The following is a 14,546-nucleotide window of genomic DNA, read 5'->3' as shown; positions in this document are numbered from 1 at the left end:
TCATATATTACCACACCAAGCAACAAGATTTTAGGAGAGAAACCAATGTGCATCTCTGTGCTAAGTTCATTGCAATGGCTCTAGGCTAAAAAAAGACAGATCTGCTGTTGGCAGATGCTGGAAATAAATCACATGGTGTGGAAAGCTCATCAGCCTAAGCTGGGCAGGTATCACCCACCAGCTCCTCTAAAACACTTCTTTGTTTTTCTGCCTGTCAGACCAAGTGGGCTGCAGGGAAGAAGAGCCTCTTTTTCTTGTGGAGAGGTCTGACCACCCCCATGGTGCACACTTGAGCATCAACAGCAACAGAAATTGGAAAACCTGCCTTGCCACTGCAGAGAGGAGATCATCAGAGACACTAAGATCACAGTCAGCATTGGAATCTTGCAGGCCACAGTATTTGGCACTTGATCAACATCACCAAGCAACCATGACAGAAACCCACTGTGTACCACCACCACCAGGCCCTGAGCTCCTTGGGATGCTGGAGAAATGGCACTCCTGCAGCAGCCTTAACAAGGCTCCTTTACATAATTTGACATAAAACAGCATTTGGCCCATGCCTCCAGCCCTTCTGCAGTCTTTTACAGCACATAAATCAAGGCAAATAATCCCTGCCTCACCATCCAAAAGTTATGCAATCTTAAAAAGACTTCAGGAGGAAAATCCAACTATTTCAAACAACCAGCCCTCGCAAATTAATTTATACAAAGGTAACTTATATCTTTCAAGAAACTCAAAGCTTTCTTCTGCCATTCTCCAAAGTGAGAAGCTGTACAGGAAGAGCTCCAGCTCTCATGACCAGTGAGGGGCTGGAAAAGGCACAAGGAGAGCTAGGGAAGGCCCTTGGGATTTCTCCAGTATCCTTGAAATCTCTGGCAATAATAAGCCACCTGAGAGTCATCTTCTCAGTATTTCTTCAACATTCAACTACACAATTTCATTAGATGAAAATGAAACACTGTTGGGTCATTCCTGTCTTCATGCAGTCAATGATCACAAAAGCAATGTCTGTATCAGAAAAATCTCACTACAGCTCAAACCTCTTGGATTTCTTCATTTCTGGTTCATAGTGCTTCTCCTATAATTGATAATTTATTCCACAATGGCTCCATTTTGCTTAACCAATACTTTCACTCGTCAAACAGATAGAAACACTCAGTTTCTTGGCTCACAAAACCCTCCAGATGCATGATATCATTGGCTGTGAACTATCAAGGAAAACAATCATTGCCTTTTTCTCATCTTTAGAATCACCGTTTCCAAGGCTGTGCTAGCCCAGCCAGGAAAATGAACCAGCACATCTCAGCTGATGATATGAAGGCCTTTGACCCATCAGCAAGCAAGATGGTATTTAAACACTCTTCCCTCCAGCAATCCCCCTCCTTTCCCTATCCCCATAAAAAATTTATGTTCTTAGTCTTGGCTTGCCAGCACTACCTGTTGTGCATATGGAAGACCAAAAAAAAACCTGGAGCTACATCCCAAGAGCCAGACAAAGGACTGGACTTGCCTCTTCATTGGCAGGGCTGTAAGAAAAGCTGGCTCACTCCCCAGAGCTGCAGAATAACCTCTTTAACAGCTTCTGAGCACAACACACCACTGCAAAAGCCTGAAAGGCATCAGGTTAGTGTTTCAGTAACTGCAATGGTACTAAGGATCAAGGGGATTTCTTTCAGCCTAAGAGTAACACAATTCCATGAATAGTTTTCAACTGCTCTTGTTTATAATGAAAAGGCTTTGTGTCTATAGGACTGTCTGCTTAAACTACCCAGCTACTATAAGCTACACTTAATTCTAGGATAAAGAACACCTGTCAGAATTATATGTAACTGCACACTGTCAAAAAGGTCACAAGAAACAGCACTCCTCTTTGAACTCATAGCTATAGATTTTGATTACTGGAATGAAGGATGCTGCAGAGAGACCGGTGGTAAAAGTCTCATAGTATATGCATCTAGTAAACTGGGTCTGGACATTAACTTCTTCTCTTCCTGTAAATATTACCCATAGAGAATTTGAGAATTTCACCATTTGTGTAGGATTATGAATGTTGTTAGACTGGGTATCTCACACTGACACCCACTGTTGCATGGCAATTACTCTTAAATGAGCTTTGACCCAAAACTTCTGAGACATGTCAATACATTGCTTTAGGTTACATGCTTCCCATGTTACCAAGTTGTATCCAGGAATCCCAAAGAGAAAACATGGCAGTCCTACTTTCCAGCCAGAGAACTGGGAGCTGAATAAGTGAGCTAGCCTCCTCTTCATGCCAAAAATGAGCTGTGAAATGGAGCAGTGGGGTGCAGTGCCTGGAGAGAGGCTCTGGAGGCACTGTTAAAATCCCGTGGCACTTTTCTCAAGGAAAGCCATAGTCCTGCTAGCAAGGCCAGATGCCAATTTAGAGAATTAAATTCTGCCTACCCAAACTCCTCTTGTTTCATGTGGGTACATAAGAAGTTTGGAAAGGGTCTCCTGGAGCCCTGGGACCCATTCCCCCCTGCTGTTGGCAGCCTACAATATCCCCCCTTTCACAGACTGGTCAAGCTCCCTCCAAAGAATAATTTGTTTTAGCCACCACTGAAGGTCGATCCAGAAGCAGTTGTTAGAAACTTGCTGTTCCAAACAGGGGACTGCTGATATGCACTGTTAAACACTGGCTATGCTCCATCCCAGAGGTGGCTGCATTTCAAGAGCTGGCCAAGCAGAGGGCCAACCCCCAAGTGCCAAAAGCACTGGGGAAACCAGGAAGAAAAGGAGGCAATCCTATGGGCTAGTTGTAATGGGAGAAATCATGCAGAGGATCATGAGGCAGGCTGGAGAAGCATCTTGCTCTTCACCTGCTCTTGTCCTTCAGAGATGCTGAGCATCCAGGAAGCCCCATAAGGGGACATGTCACTGCTCTAGGATGGCCCATGGGAGAGGGGGAGGGATTTGTCATAGCCTGGCCCACAGATCTGGCAGTATCATGCCTGGTACACCTCACAGAGGAAACCTAAAAGGCAGGTGCTGGTGCCCTAAAAACAACAGTTGTGTTGCTCAGCCCTGTTGTGACTGAACTCTAAAGTATCTATCATGGTAAATTTTGTCAGAGACCAAAGGATCATCTCCACATGTGTCCATATAGTCTCTTATCCTCCCAGCACAGGTGAAAACTAAGCTAAAATTTCCCCCTGTCCCCTGATCCACTTTTTGCTGCCCCATTATTTAAAGGGAAAATCTCTCTCCTCCAGTGCTGGAAATTTGTACTTGGCTTGGAAACCTCCCACAGATGAAGAGAAGGGAAGATGAGCTTCCCTGCCGGAAGGAAAGCTTGAGGACCAAACCAAGGGATGCACTTCACCACAGCCATCAGCAAGGTGGTGTGAGATGGTGTCCTGCTGGTGTGCTGCTGCTGCCACAGCCTGGGATTTCCAGGCTCCTGTATAATTTTATTGACTCCAGCCTAGCCTCATTTACTTCATCTCATTAACTATTCCCCTAGAAATCATTATTCCTGTGCTTATGAAACAAAGGTCCCCACGTCATGCTAGATTTAGTGATATAATGCAAAGAGCTGGACAGGATTTGGCCATCACCCCAACCACCCCAGCTGAACAGAATTTCCTTTGCATTTCTGGCATTTCTGAACAGAGCCAAACAATTTGTGCTTTTCCAATTATAGGATGATCAAGAAGATACTGTTAAAAAGGTCTTTTTCCTACAAAGTGTAGAGATGGGACTTGAAAACATACTTCCCTAGGTATGTCCTCACATGTCCTGAGCACTGCTGAATGCTGCCAGGATCCCTCCTTCCTTCTCACCAGTCTGGGCCTTTGTTTTCTCTCTGTGCAGACGTCAGTGGCAGAGAACAATTAAAAAATATGTTTGCAGCCCTCTAATGGATTGGCATCCCAGGCTGTTTGGAGGTTATTCTTGCATATTTGCCCAGGTTCTTTGTGGAGTCCTGCAAGTGACTGAACTCAAATCTCCCATTGCCCACAAGATCCTTGAAGGACCTCAGCACAATTAAAATGTAGCTTTAGTTAAGGACAACAGTGATAAGCTTGAAAACCAAGCTTATGCAGGCCTAAAAGGTAAAAAAAAAAACCCAAGCTGGCAGAAGTTTCTACAACTCAAAATCAGAACTTAAAAATAAAAGTTACTGACCATCTTAAACTCCTATTTGTTCCAGCAGCGAGTGCTACAACCACCCACTGTCTGTCATGGTCAGACTTCTGAGTAGAAATACACAATTTACTTCTGCTCTATGCAGCTAATTTCAGGTAAAACCAGTAGGACTGGTGTCCAAATCCTCAAGGAAGAGAGGCAGGCTCCATGCAGTATGAAGGTTTTTCCGCTATGGAAAGCATGAGATCAATAAAATGCTCAGTAAGACACGCATCCCACAGCAAAACAGTGGTAATGTGATGTTTCAAAAGTTAAAAGCATGTTAGAATTTGTTGCTGGAATATAGTCAAACTGCAAATATGCCTCTTCTATAAATAGCAAACAGCAACAATAGCTGAGCTCTCCAAGTGATTTATTAGCAGTATTCTGAATAGATGAACATTAAAATAAGTTACTAATTTACTAAAATCTTGTCAAGGAGACTCTGCTTCAGTAAGCCCTTTTATCCTGGAACTTGTCTAAATGGGGACACTCAGGCGAGCTAATCTGAATTGACCACAGATGGGAATGTAAAGTGAATGAGATAATTGCATTGCAGAGTGGACAGTCACTCTCACTCACAGTTAAAGAATTAACATCTGCTAAGGGCCCCTTGTGGATGAGCCCTCAACAGTGATCCCTAGCCAAGGATAATTTTAAGATTAGTGTGTTGAAAAGGAAATATTAATAAGACCTGAACTATGGAAGGGAAGACAGCCTTTTTATGCAAACTAGTAAAATTAGTATTCCTGTCTGAGCATGAAGCTGAAAGAGTTTATTTCTGCATCTTGTTTACTTAGATCAGATTATGTTTGGTTGGTGAATCCAGTTCTGATTTCCCTTGCAATAATGTGCCTGAGGGGTTACACCCTGAAAAACAACCAAAATACTCAGCATTTGGAGCATTTTTGTATGATTCAGGCTGAAACTTGGCCATAGCCTTTCTCTTAAAACACTGGTGATACAAGGCTAACATTTAAAGGTTTCTGCCTATGCTAAACAAACTGCTGTTGTGAAACAATTCATTCACTATATTAACTGTGGGGCAAGTCTATAATGACCTCTCTGCACACAGCAGATCTGAAATGATTCCCTGATATGTGAATGTGAATTTCATTAATATGTCCCCTTCACAATGGTGCAAACCCAACTCCTCAAACAGGCAGATGCTTGAAGCTTGCTGGAAACTCAGGCTGGCTGTACCAAGGTTGGGATGCCAGGGCAGGAGGTGGGCACCCACCACCTGCCTCCTTTCCTGTTCCCTACTGAGGAGAGCCTCAGTTGGTTTGTTTGGCTTCCATATACCTGCAGAGAAATCACAGACTACTTTGCTGCTTGTTGAAACAGTGGTTCTTCTTAGCAGGAGGTCAGACTGCAGCCAGGCTGCCCTGGTATGGGCAGAGCCCTTGGCCTGTGAACTCAGGCTTACCTCCACCAAGAAAACCATTTAGACCAAACCCAGAGCATTGTAGTGCAGTGTTCCTGACATCACTACAGCCTTCAACCTCTTGGCTTGGCAGTTCTGCCCAGATTTGTCCTTTCCTTCCTAATCCCACCACTGGGCTGTTGGTCCTCCATCTCCATCCTCTGCCTCAGGCTGGGGCCACATCCACATTATAACCATGTCTGATGGACTTGCAGCATTAGGGACAGGTAGCAAAGAAGAGCAGGGACCTGCCAAGTCCCTGATGAGGTGATCCTACCCATCAATAGATCATCCAAGTGCCACACACGGTGTGTGACATAATTACCTTGTCTGGTTCCCACTGCTGAGGTGGCACCCAGCTGAGGTGACACCTTCCAAAAGCATGGCTCTCCCAGTGCTCTCCAGCACCCCAGTCCCACCACTGCAAAGGCAAGCCCAGAGCCACACTGCTGCAGAAGCATGAAAGGCATTCCCAGAGATGGCATCATCCCAGATGCCTTTGCACATTTCAGCATTTCTGAGTCTTTGAAATGAACCTAGAGGCTTGGCAGCTTGTTTTCTATGCTGTCATAAATCTCCTCCAGATCAACATCATGGCAAATTCTAATGAGGGAGGATTCTTGTCATGAGAGTTGAAGTAGGCATCTGAGGAATGACTCATGATGAGGGCAGAATGCAAGAAATCTGATCATCCTTTTTAATAAACTCTGAACAGGAGACACCTTTGACCCAAATTAAGACAGGTGATATATTGCAAAAAGGCCCTAAGCCCCTGAGATCCGTGGGTTCTGCACACTGCTGCCTTGAATTTGGGCTTGCAGGCACTGTAACATTCAGCAGAAATGCAAGTAGATCACTGCCTGTTCTTTATAAAGAGGGCAAAACCAAAAACCACCAGCCCAACAAGGTCTGTGCCAAACTCCAGTGATATTTGGGGTGAGTCACCACTACCTGAGGCCTCACCTGAGACAAACTGGTCATCCAAGGGGATAGACAGCAGGGACTGAGCTGCCAGCAGCATGCAGAGAGACCCCAGCATCCTGCAAAATCCTGCAAGCCCTTAATGCTGTGCCCAGAAATGCACATGTGGCATGGAAATGTCTGAAGTGTGAGAAAGCAGCATACAGACAGTGTGACACATGGTTTGGATCATGGGTCACAGTTAAAAAAAAATCTAAAATCTAAATCTAAATTTAAAATCTAAAAAATCTAAAACAAAGCTAAGTTGAAAAAGAAATCCAGTGGCACTCAGAGAATTTGTAGTTGTGCTTTAAAGAAAACAAGTAATACCCTTCAGAGGTGTACATTTTGGATGACTGCATATTTGCAGCCACTGTTTCAAGTGAAATTACTGTTTCCATCTGTCTGAAATTTGGTGCTACCAATGTGGGAGTAAAGCACAACATAACTCCAAACAGAACACAAAACTCTGGTGCTTCTTTAGGTCAGATACATGTTGCTATTGGCAGCTACTAGTAATTGCTGGAATGCAGCACACTAATAAATTAAATGTGATATTTGCTAAGCACACAGGCTTGCCATCTGGAGAGCTGCTGCTATTACTCTGCAGGTAAAAAGTGGTGTTTAAGTGGAGGAAACTGAAGTGTACCACGTGAGTAGGATCTTCTAAGCTCCAGCCCCTTGGATGCAATATTTGTTTAAAACTTGGAACAAATAAATGCTCTTGACTTTTACAGCTTCTCTGCAATAACACAGATTAAAGTGATGCCAAAAGAAGAGGTCCCACAGGAGCAAGCTTGGTACATAACCTCTCTTTGCAGCATGCTACTGCAGATGCATCAAACACCACCAAATTACTTTTTTTCTTGAGACAGGCATTGCTTTTTACACACAAGACCTGGATTCTACTGTCCCCACATTGCACCAGCCCAGAGAGGAGCTTGCCCGAGGTCGGGATTTGTGCAGGTTCTCTCCAGTCACAGCCCCATCCTGTGTGCAGTGACCACAATGAAAACTGCACCAGAATGCTAGCAACAGGGGACCCAATACCAGAGAGGCAAATACTGCCTGGTAGGATACCCTGCACTTCTCATCCCTAAATAAAAATCCCTGGAAAGCTAAAAAAAAAGAGCATGGAAGTCATATACATAAGAAAAATCCCACTGGCTGGCCTAAGAGCTGTGGAATTCTCCCTGCCCTCCATAACAGGCTGGCATAACTTTATGATTCAGGTGGTGGGACACAGAGGCTGGCACAAGTACTGAGGGCCTGAGAAATTCCCAGTGGGTACAAACATCCTTCCTCTTGTAGGTCTTACTTTGTAGTTAGCCCTGATCAAGAACCACAGATTTATTTGTCTGGGAAAATATCTTCAAAGATAATCGAGTCCAACATCCCTGCCATGGGTAGGGACACATTTCAGTAGATCAGGTTGCTCAAAGTCTCATCCAATCTGGCCTTGAACCCTTCCAGGGATGAGCCATCCACAGCTTCTCTGGGCAACCTGTTTCAGTGCCTTATGACCTCATAATCAGAAAATGTCTTATGTCTAATCTAAATCAATTTCAGTATAAAACTGTTGCCCCTTGTCCAGAAAAGGCCATGTTGAAAAGTCTTTTCCCACCTTTCTCATAAACCTCTTTGTATATTGTGCTCTGAGAGGAAGTTTAGGCAGCTTTTTGGGGGCACAAGCAAAGGGTGGCAGGAAAAGAAAGATAGCACTTTTTATCACCAGCCATCTGATTTAAAGTGTAGTGAAATAGTCACCCTGGATCTGTATGACAGTCTGGAAATCCTTGTTTCTCAGCTGATGAGAGCATGGAACAGCTTCTCCTAGAGCAAGACATTGGCTGACACAGATAACAGATGCAATTTTGTGAAGAAACAGCTCTCTGTATTTCTGCAGAGTGGCTTCCTAGCCAGAGCATGGCTAGAGGTGACCACAAATAATTGCAAAGGGGTCTGAATATGTGATTTTTCTCAACGTGAATGCTGGTCTCCAAGGATAAAAAAAACCCCTCAAAACCAGTTCTCAATGGAAACTACAACGATGTAAGTGATCTCCTGATTCACTCACCAGATTAAATCCTTTCTCTGTGTTAGGCCAGAGGGAAATTTAAATTTCATTAAGCTTTCAGGCAAGTTCATTAAATTAGGCCACTAGAGGGAGCAGCTTTTAAAGCCCAGAGCTGGTCCCGGGGATGTGTCCCCACGAGTGGGGGGACACAGGAGGGCGGCCCCGCGGCCGTGGCCCCCAGGGGAAGCTCCCCAGCGCTGGGGGACGGAATTGCACTTTGGGAAGAGTATTACTGGTAGCGCCTCCAAATGCATCACCTGTTATACTGAACATTGTCAGACTTTCACGCGTATTTATCTTCTTAGCAAATACGATTTTTTTCAAGTTCTTTTCACATAAGCGTGCACAGGAAAAAAGAAGGCAAGGTATAAATTTTAAAATTAGTTGGCTAACCTGGTTTATGGGAACCGTACTTCAGTGTGCAGTACACACCTACTTTTCAGTGAAGGCAGTCACTATTAAAAGTCAATCTGGTGACTGTTAATTCTGAGATCGTTGCATTTTGGTCAGACTGATTTGCATCACCTTAAAACACGACTGCGAGATCTGGAGAAAGCTGCCTAGAGTGACGTTCCCTTGGCATTCCAAAGGAATTAGCAGCACGTGCCCAGGTTGCAGTTGTGTAGCGAGTTTCAGTAGTTGAAAGGGAAGCAATTTTTTGGAAGAGAAGGACTAGGAACGCAGCAAAGCAAGCGGCAGGGAGGTGCCTGCATCACTTAAGAATGAATTACGTTAATTCGCCTTGGGAAACGCGTGCGATGGCAAGAAATGCTGGTGCGCTGAAATAGGAAGAGCAAACACGGGCGCAGAGATTGCAGAGAGAAAGGGGGCTGGAGCAGGGGCTTTCTCATCCCGACCCAGGCAAACTTACCTCTCCTCCAGTGCAGGGGAAGGGGCTCGAATACCTGGAAGTGCAAATGGCTCCTCTCTGCCTCACATCATCCTCCAGCCCGAAGGTGGCCGAGCAGTTAGCAGCAAAGTATTTGTAAGGCTTCCACGTCTCGCCAAAGTCCTGGGAGCGCTCCAGCACCATGGCAGCCGGCCGGGGCGACTTGAAGACCATGATCAAGTGCGTGAAGTAGAAGGCGGTCTCCAGGTCCAGGCGAATGGTCTCCTGGAGAGCATCCTGCGCCGCCTGCCACCAGGTGCGGGGCAGGCGGAACGGGGAGTCGGCCATGGCGGCGGGGGGGTGCGACAGCCCGGGATGGGCCCCGCTGCAGCGCCCGCACCGGGGGCTCCGGCAGCGCCGCTGCGCGTCCTCGCTGTAGCTGCAGAAGCGCTCGGCGCCGCGCCGGCCGCACGCCGTGTCGGTGCGCAGCGCCCGCCCGTGCGCCAGGTTGCCCATGCGGGGGTTGCAGGCCTTCTCGCAGGGACTGCTGGCTGCCGCCACGCCGCGCACACCTGCGGGCACAGAGCGGGGCTCAGGGCGGCTGCTGGGATGGGGGCGCCTCACCCCGGCATCCCGCGGCGGGAGGGATGCTGCTCCCCCAAAAACCGTGCGCTGGCGGCATCTCACCCCGGCATCCCGCGGCGGGAAGGATGCTGCTCCCCCAAAAACCGTGCGCTGGCGGCACCTCACCCCGGCATCCCGCGGCGGGAGGGATGCTGCTCCCCCAAAAACCGTGCGCTGGCGGCATCTCACCCCAGCATCCCGCGGCGGGAGGGATGCTCCCTCCCAAAAACCGTGGGCTGGCGGCATCTCACCCCGGCATCCCGCGGCGGGAGGGATGCTGCTCCCCCAAAAACCGTGCGCGGCGGGTACCCACCGAGCTCCGGAGGGGCTGTGGGACAGTGCGGCACTGCTCCCTTCTGTGGAGCTCAGTGTGTCTACAGAAGCAAAAAAACACACCCGCAAACCTTTCGGGGTTTCCCTGCATTCGGGAAAATCCCTGACTGCTAAGAGATACAGAGCGGGAAAGAGATGAGTACACCCTGCCCTCCCGCCCCGGGGGACCAGAGCAGAACTGAGGCTTCAGGGCCATGCCATCCATGCCCCGAGGCCTCCAAAGGGATACAGGTGGCTCTGAGGAGGTGGAGAAAAGCAAAGAAAGGCGAGCTGCCGCCAGGACAGCATGCTGCCAGGAGGCCGCCACAGGGGACAGCACTGCTGCAACCCAACCCGCCGTGCAGCACATCAGGTGTCAGGGGTGCGAGAGCCCACAGGAACATCACCTGCCAGCAACGACCTACAGCCTTCACCTCCTTTCCCACCACTCCATCCCTACCCCAAATCTTCCCACTATCAGAAACTGCTGCTGACATCAAGTGTTTAATTGTAGCACCGCTTCAGTTTGGAAAGGCTGTCGCTGGTGTGTGCAAAGGGAAGAAGAAGAAGAAAAAAAAGTTTTGGTTGAAATTATGCTGGCAAGCTGCCGCACAGCTGAGGCTCTGTGGTTTTTGTTCAAGCTTTTCTGGAAGTCCTGTCAATTTTAAAATCCAGTTATAGAGCCAAAGAAAAATAAAATCACCCTGGGCATTACTGTGAAATCATGTAACTCTCACATGTAATCAATGTAACTCTTGGTGCAGGAATGCTTGATTAGGGGCTCTCTACCTTTTTGTTAATAAATGTAAGACTAGCTCAAATCGGTATTTGGTGAATTGTTTAACATAAAAAAATCTCTGTTGACTTGGATGGGTGCAGGTCAAAGCATCTGAGGTGCATAATGTCTTCTTTATCACCATGCCAGTCATACACAGTCAGCTTTGTGCACCAATTAATGTCTTCTTAGCATTTTTGTTATGTCTGAGGGTCATTTCAGTTTAGCATCCAATAAATCCTTTATCTGGGGCTTATTCAGCTTTTGCCTACAGTGTCATAGCTGCAATTAAGCTATATTATGCACTAGCAGTGCTTTCCAAGCCTGACAGCATCCTCCACTTCTCCCGCTCCTCAAGCAGCCTGGAGTAAAACACCCCATTTTTACCACCAAAGCTCTATGTGGATTTTCTATAGTGTTTCCTCAGAAGCACTGCTTGCTATGCACCCAGTACAGGGTACTTCTGAATCCAGTCTCTGGATTTCACTGGGTAAGCAGTCTTGGGAAATTTTTAGTGAACAAGAAATGCTCAGTCAAGTTAGCTTCCTACAGTGTGCTGGTCATGTGTTGGACATGACCTATAGTAACTGTGCAGAATACGTTTGCTCTAGAAAAGTAAACAAATAGAACTGTAAGGTCAATGCAATATCACTTACAACTCCTGAACATCCTTTTCAAAGCATTGTATAAACATTAACTAACCTACGTAGCTCTCCTGAGGGGTAGGTAAGTTAAGTGCTATTATCATGTTATCAGTTAGGCTAGCCAGTAGTTGGCCTAATTTATGTCTTTGGCTGCTTTCCTGGATTCTTTGGCTACGTGTTAACACAGTGCAGTTGGCCGCTGCACAAATAGATGAACATTTACTGCGGTTCCCTCAGTTGAGGGATTGAAAAGCAGATTTGGGATGTGATGGGAAGAGCAGGGCTCAGTCAGCACCATCAGACAGGTTGAGATTGCTGTTTGTGTTCAAGTCCTTTTGTTTTTTGCACACCAGAGTGCTGCCTCCAGGAATGCAGTGGAGGAGGACCCGGTCGATGGGAGGTTTCCCTGTGACTGCAGTTGGTGGTAGGGCTGTGGTAGATGACCCCAGGGCAGCGACAAGGCTCTGCCTGAGCCCAGCTGGGAAGGCTTGGCTACAAAATCAGACCCCGGGAGCTGAGAGTATTTAACTGCTCCCAGCTCGGGTATGCTCCAGCCCTGGTCATGCACGGTCACTGACTGCAGTTGTCTTCGGGCCAGGCATTGAGGGTCCCTTCCTCACCCGGGATCAGATCTGGGGCAGGGACCTTGGCTTCAGCAGGATTTGAGAAATGCTGCTGGCACATAGACGTGGGTCCCAGGGGCAGACAGGGGGGAGAGGAAACCCCCTTTGAAAGGGTGTTTGTTTTCACTTGAATTGGAAAAGAGTTGCATGACCGATGCAGAGCACTTCATGTTATGAAAAGTGACAGCTTTCTAGTGTAACACTGGCTGGCACAGGAATTCAGTAAAAGGACAAACTGAGAGCATAGAGATTTCTATTGTGGCAGTCACAAGTTCACAACTGCTCTGCAACAGCACTGGAAAAAGCTTTTCCTTATTGCACTTAATGCATCTGCCCAACTAAATCATCCCCTTCTATCTACTGTACATGCCATCGGACAGGGATCTTCAGTAATGAGTAAGAGCATGCAGCAAATACCATGACTCACCTGGGAAAACATCCATGGAAAATCATATGCTTCCTGCTCAAGCATTTTAGCAACACATGCCTTGTGATGTTTCGTTTATATCTTGTGCCTGATTAAATGTTTGTTTCCCATCAGAGTTTTTTTCTTCTTTTAAAAAAAGAAATTTGGCACTCGGCTTGCACCCGGCCGAGGAAGCGTTACGCAAACTGTTTATGCCCGAGTGTATCAGCTGCGGGACCCCGCTGCGGGCAGCTCTGAGCGCGAAGTGTTTACGCTGCGGGAAGGGGCTTTGAAAACCCAGCCCGCCCTCCTGCGCACCCCGACGGCTCGGGGCACCGCCGCCCAAAGCGCCCCGCCGCTGCCATCCGCAGCCGGGCCCCGCTCCCGCGCATCCCCCGCAGCCCCGGCCGTGCCCACCCGAGGCTCCGCGGGCAGCGGCGGCCCCGCGCAGCGCAGCGCAGCGCGGTGCGGAGCGGCCGGACCCCTCTTTGTCTGCGGCGCGGGGGGGACGCGCATCCCGGCCCAAAGCGCACCCCGCGAACCGGCACGCACCGCATGTGCGGACACAGCGCGCCCGGCCTGTGCGCACACACACGCGTACGTACACGCGTGTGCGCGGACACGTGCGGACAGGGAGCGACGCGTGTGAGCACAGAGCGCACAGCCCGTGCGGCTCCCCGTGAGTGCGCCCGCACGGCGCGGACGCTCCGCCACACGCGCGCACCCGCGGCTCGTATCCACCTCGCACGCCCGCGGAGCACGGAGCGCGGAGCGCGGCCGGTCGCGACCCACCTGCAGCGGCGGCGGCGGCGCCCAGCAGCAGCAGCAGCAGCAGCAGCAGCGCCAGCCGCATCCCGCGCCCCATGGCCGAGCGCCCCGTGGCCGCCCGCCCTGCGCGCCCCGCCGCCCCGCGGCGCGACCGGCCCCGCGCGGCATCAGCGCCCCCGCGGCACCGCGCCCGCCGCGCCCCCGCCGCCCCGCGCCGCCGCCGCCCGCCGCGCAGCGCCCGCGCACCGCCCCGCGCCCCGCCCCGCCGCCGCCCTGCCCGCCCGCCCGGGGCCGCCCGCCGCGGGGGGCTGTTGCCGGTGCGCGGCCAGGCGCGGTACTGCAGCGGCGGGCGGGCTGTGCCCGGAGACAGAGATCCGCCGTCCCCCGGGACACGGGGATACCCCTCGCCAACTCCCCAAAGCTCGGCTTCCGAGCCCGGGCGCGCTGTCGGGGCACGGAGGGTGGAAGTGAAGCTGCAAAAGGTAGCGCTCCTCCGGCCCGGCTCGGTTTCAAACAAGGGACTTCACTTACCGCAAGTAACCCCGGGTCGCTCAACTTCGAAGACGTTACTTGTTTTATCGGCTCTTCTGAGCAATGAAGCCACATAAACATTAGGGGCTTTCCCTTCTTTCCTGGCAATTGGCAATCTATGGCTTAGCTCCCGCAACAGCAGTTTTGGGCTCTGCAAATACGAAAAGTCACACTTACATCCACTGTTCACCACCAGACCATCACCTTCTTTTAGGTCTCAGCAAAAGACCATTAGGAGAGCAAGGGTGGAGCACTTCTTAGCAGTCTTTTTTTTACCTGAATCTAATCTGGGAGGCGAGCACATTGCAAGAGCTGCAAAATGTTGCACTTTGAGCCACATTCTCTGCTCTTTGAACTTGGACAACTTTAGAACAATTCTGTTTTAAAAAGCAGCACGACAATGTCTCAAGACTACCACG

The 14,546-nt window shown here is 49.2% G+C and overlaps 1 protein-coding gene across 2 annotated transcripts in view; it reads right to left on the bottom strand.

The window, feature by feature from the left end:
• NTN4 (netrin 4) overlaps positions 1-13,751 on the bottom strand; it is a 46,747-nt gene extending 32,996 nt beyond the window's left edge. Inside the window, exons 1-2 of one of the 2 annotated variants that reach the window (XM_056512632.1) lie at positions 13,621-13,751; positions 9,487-10,016 (exon numbers count right to left, since the gene is read on the bottom strand). In XM_056512632.1, coding sequence (XP_056368607.1) covers positions 9,487-10,016; positions 13,621-13,693 — 603 coding nt within the window. In that variant the 5' untranslated portion in view covers positions 13,694-13,751. Of the gene's footprint in view, positions 1-9,486; positions 10,017-12,849; positions 13,161-13,620 lie in introns of those variants that run through there. The other variant, XM_056512641.1, reaches the window with a different exon arrangement.
• Between the last annotated feature and the right edge of the window lie 795 nt (positions 13,752-14,546).

Source organism: Oenanthe melanoleuca, chromosome 1A, assembly GCF_029582105.1.
Source record: "Oenanthe melanoleuca isolate GR-GAL-2019-014 chromosome 1A, OMel1.0, whole genome shotgun sequence".
In the NCBI taxonomy this organism is placed as follows: Eukaryota; Metazoa; Chordata; class Aves; order Passeriformes; family Muscicapidae; genus Oenanthe; species Oenanthe melanoleuca.
This window is presented reverse-complemented; position numbering and strand designations above follow the sequence as displayed.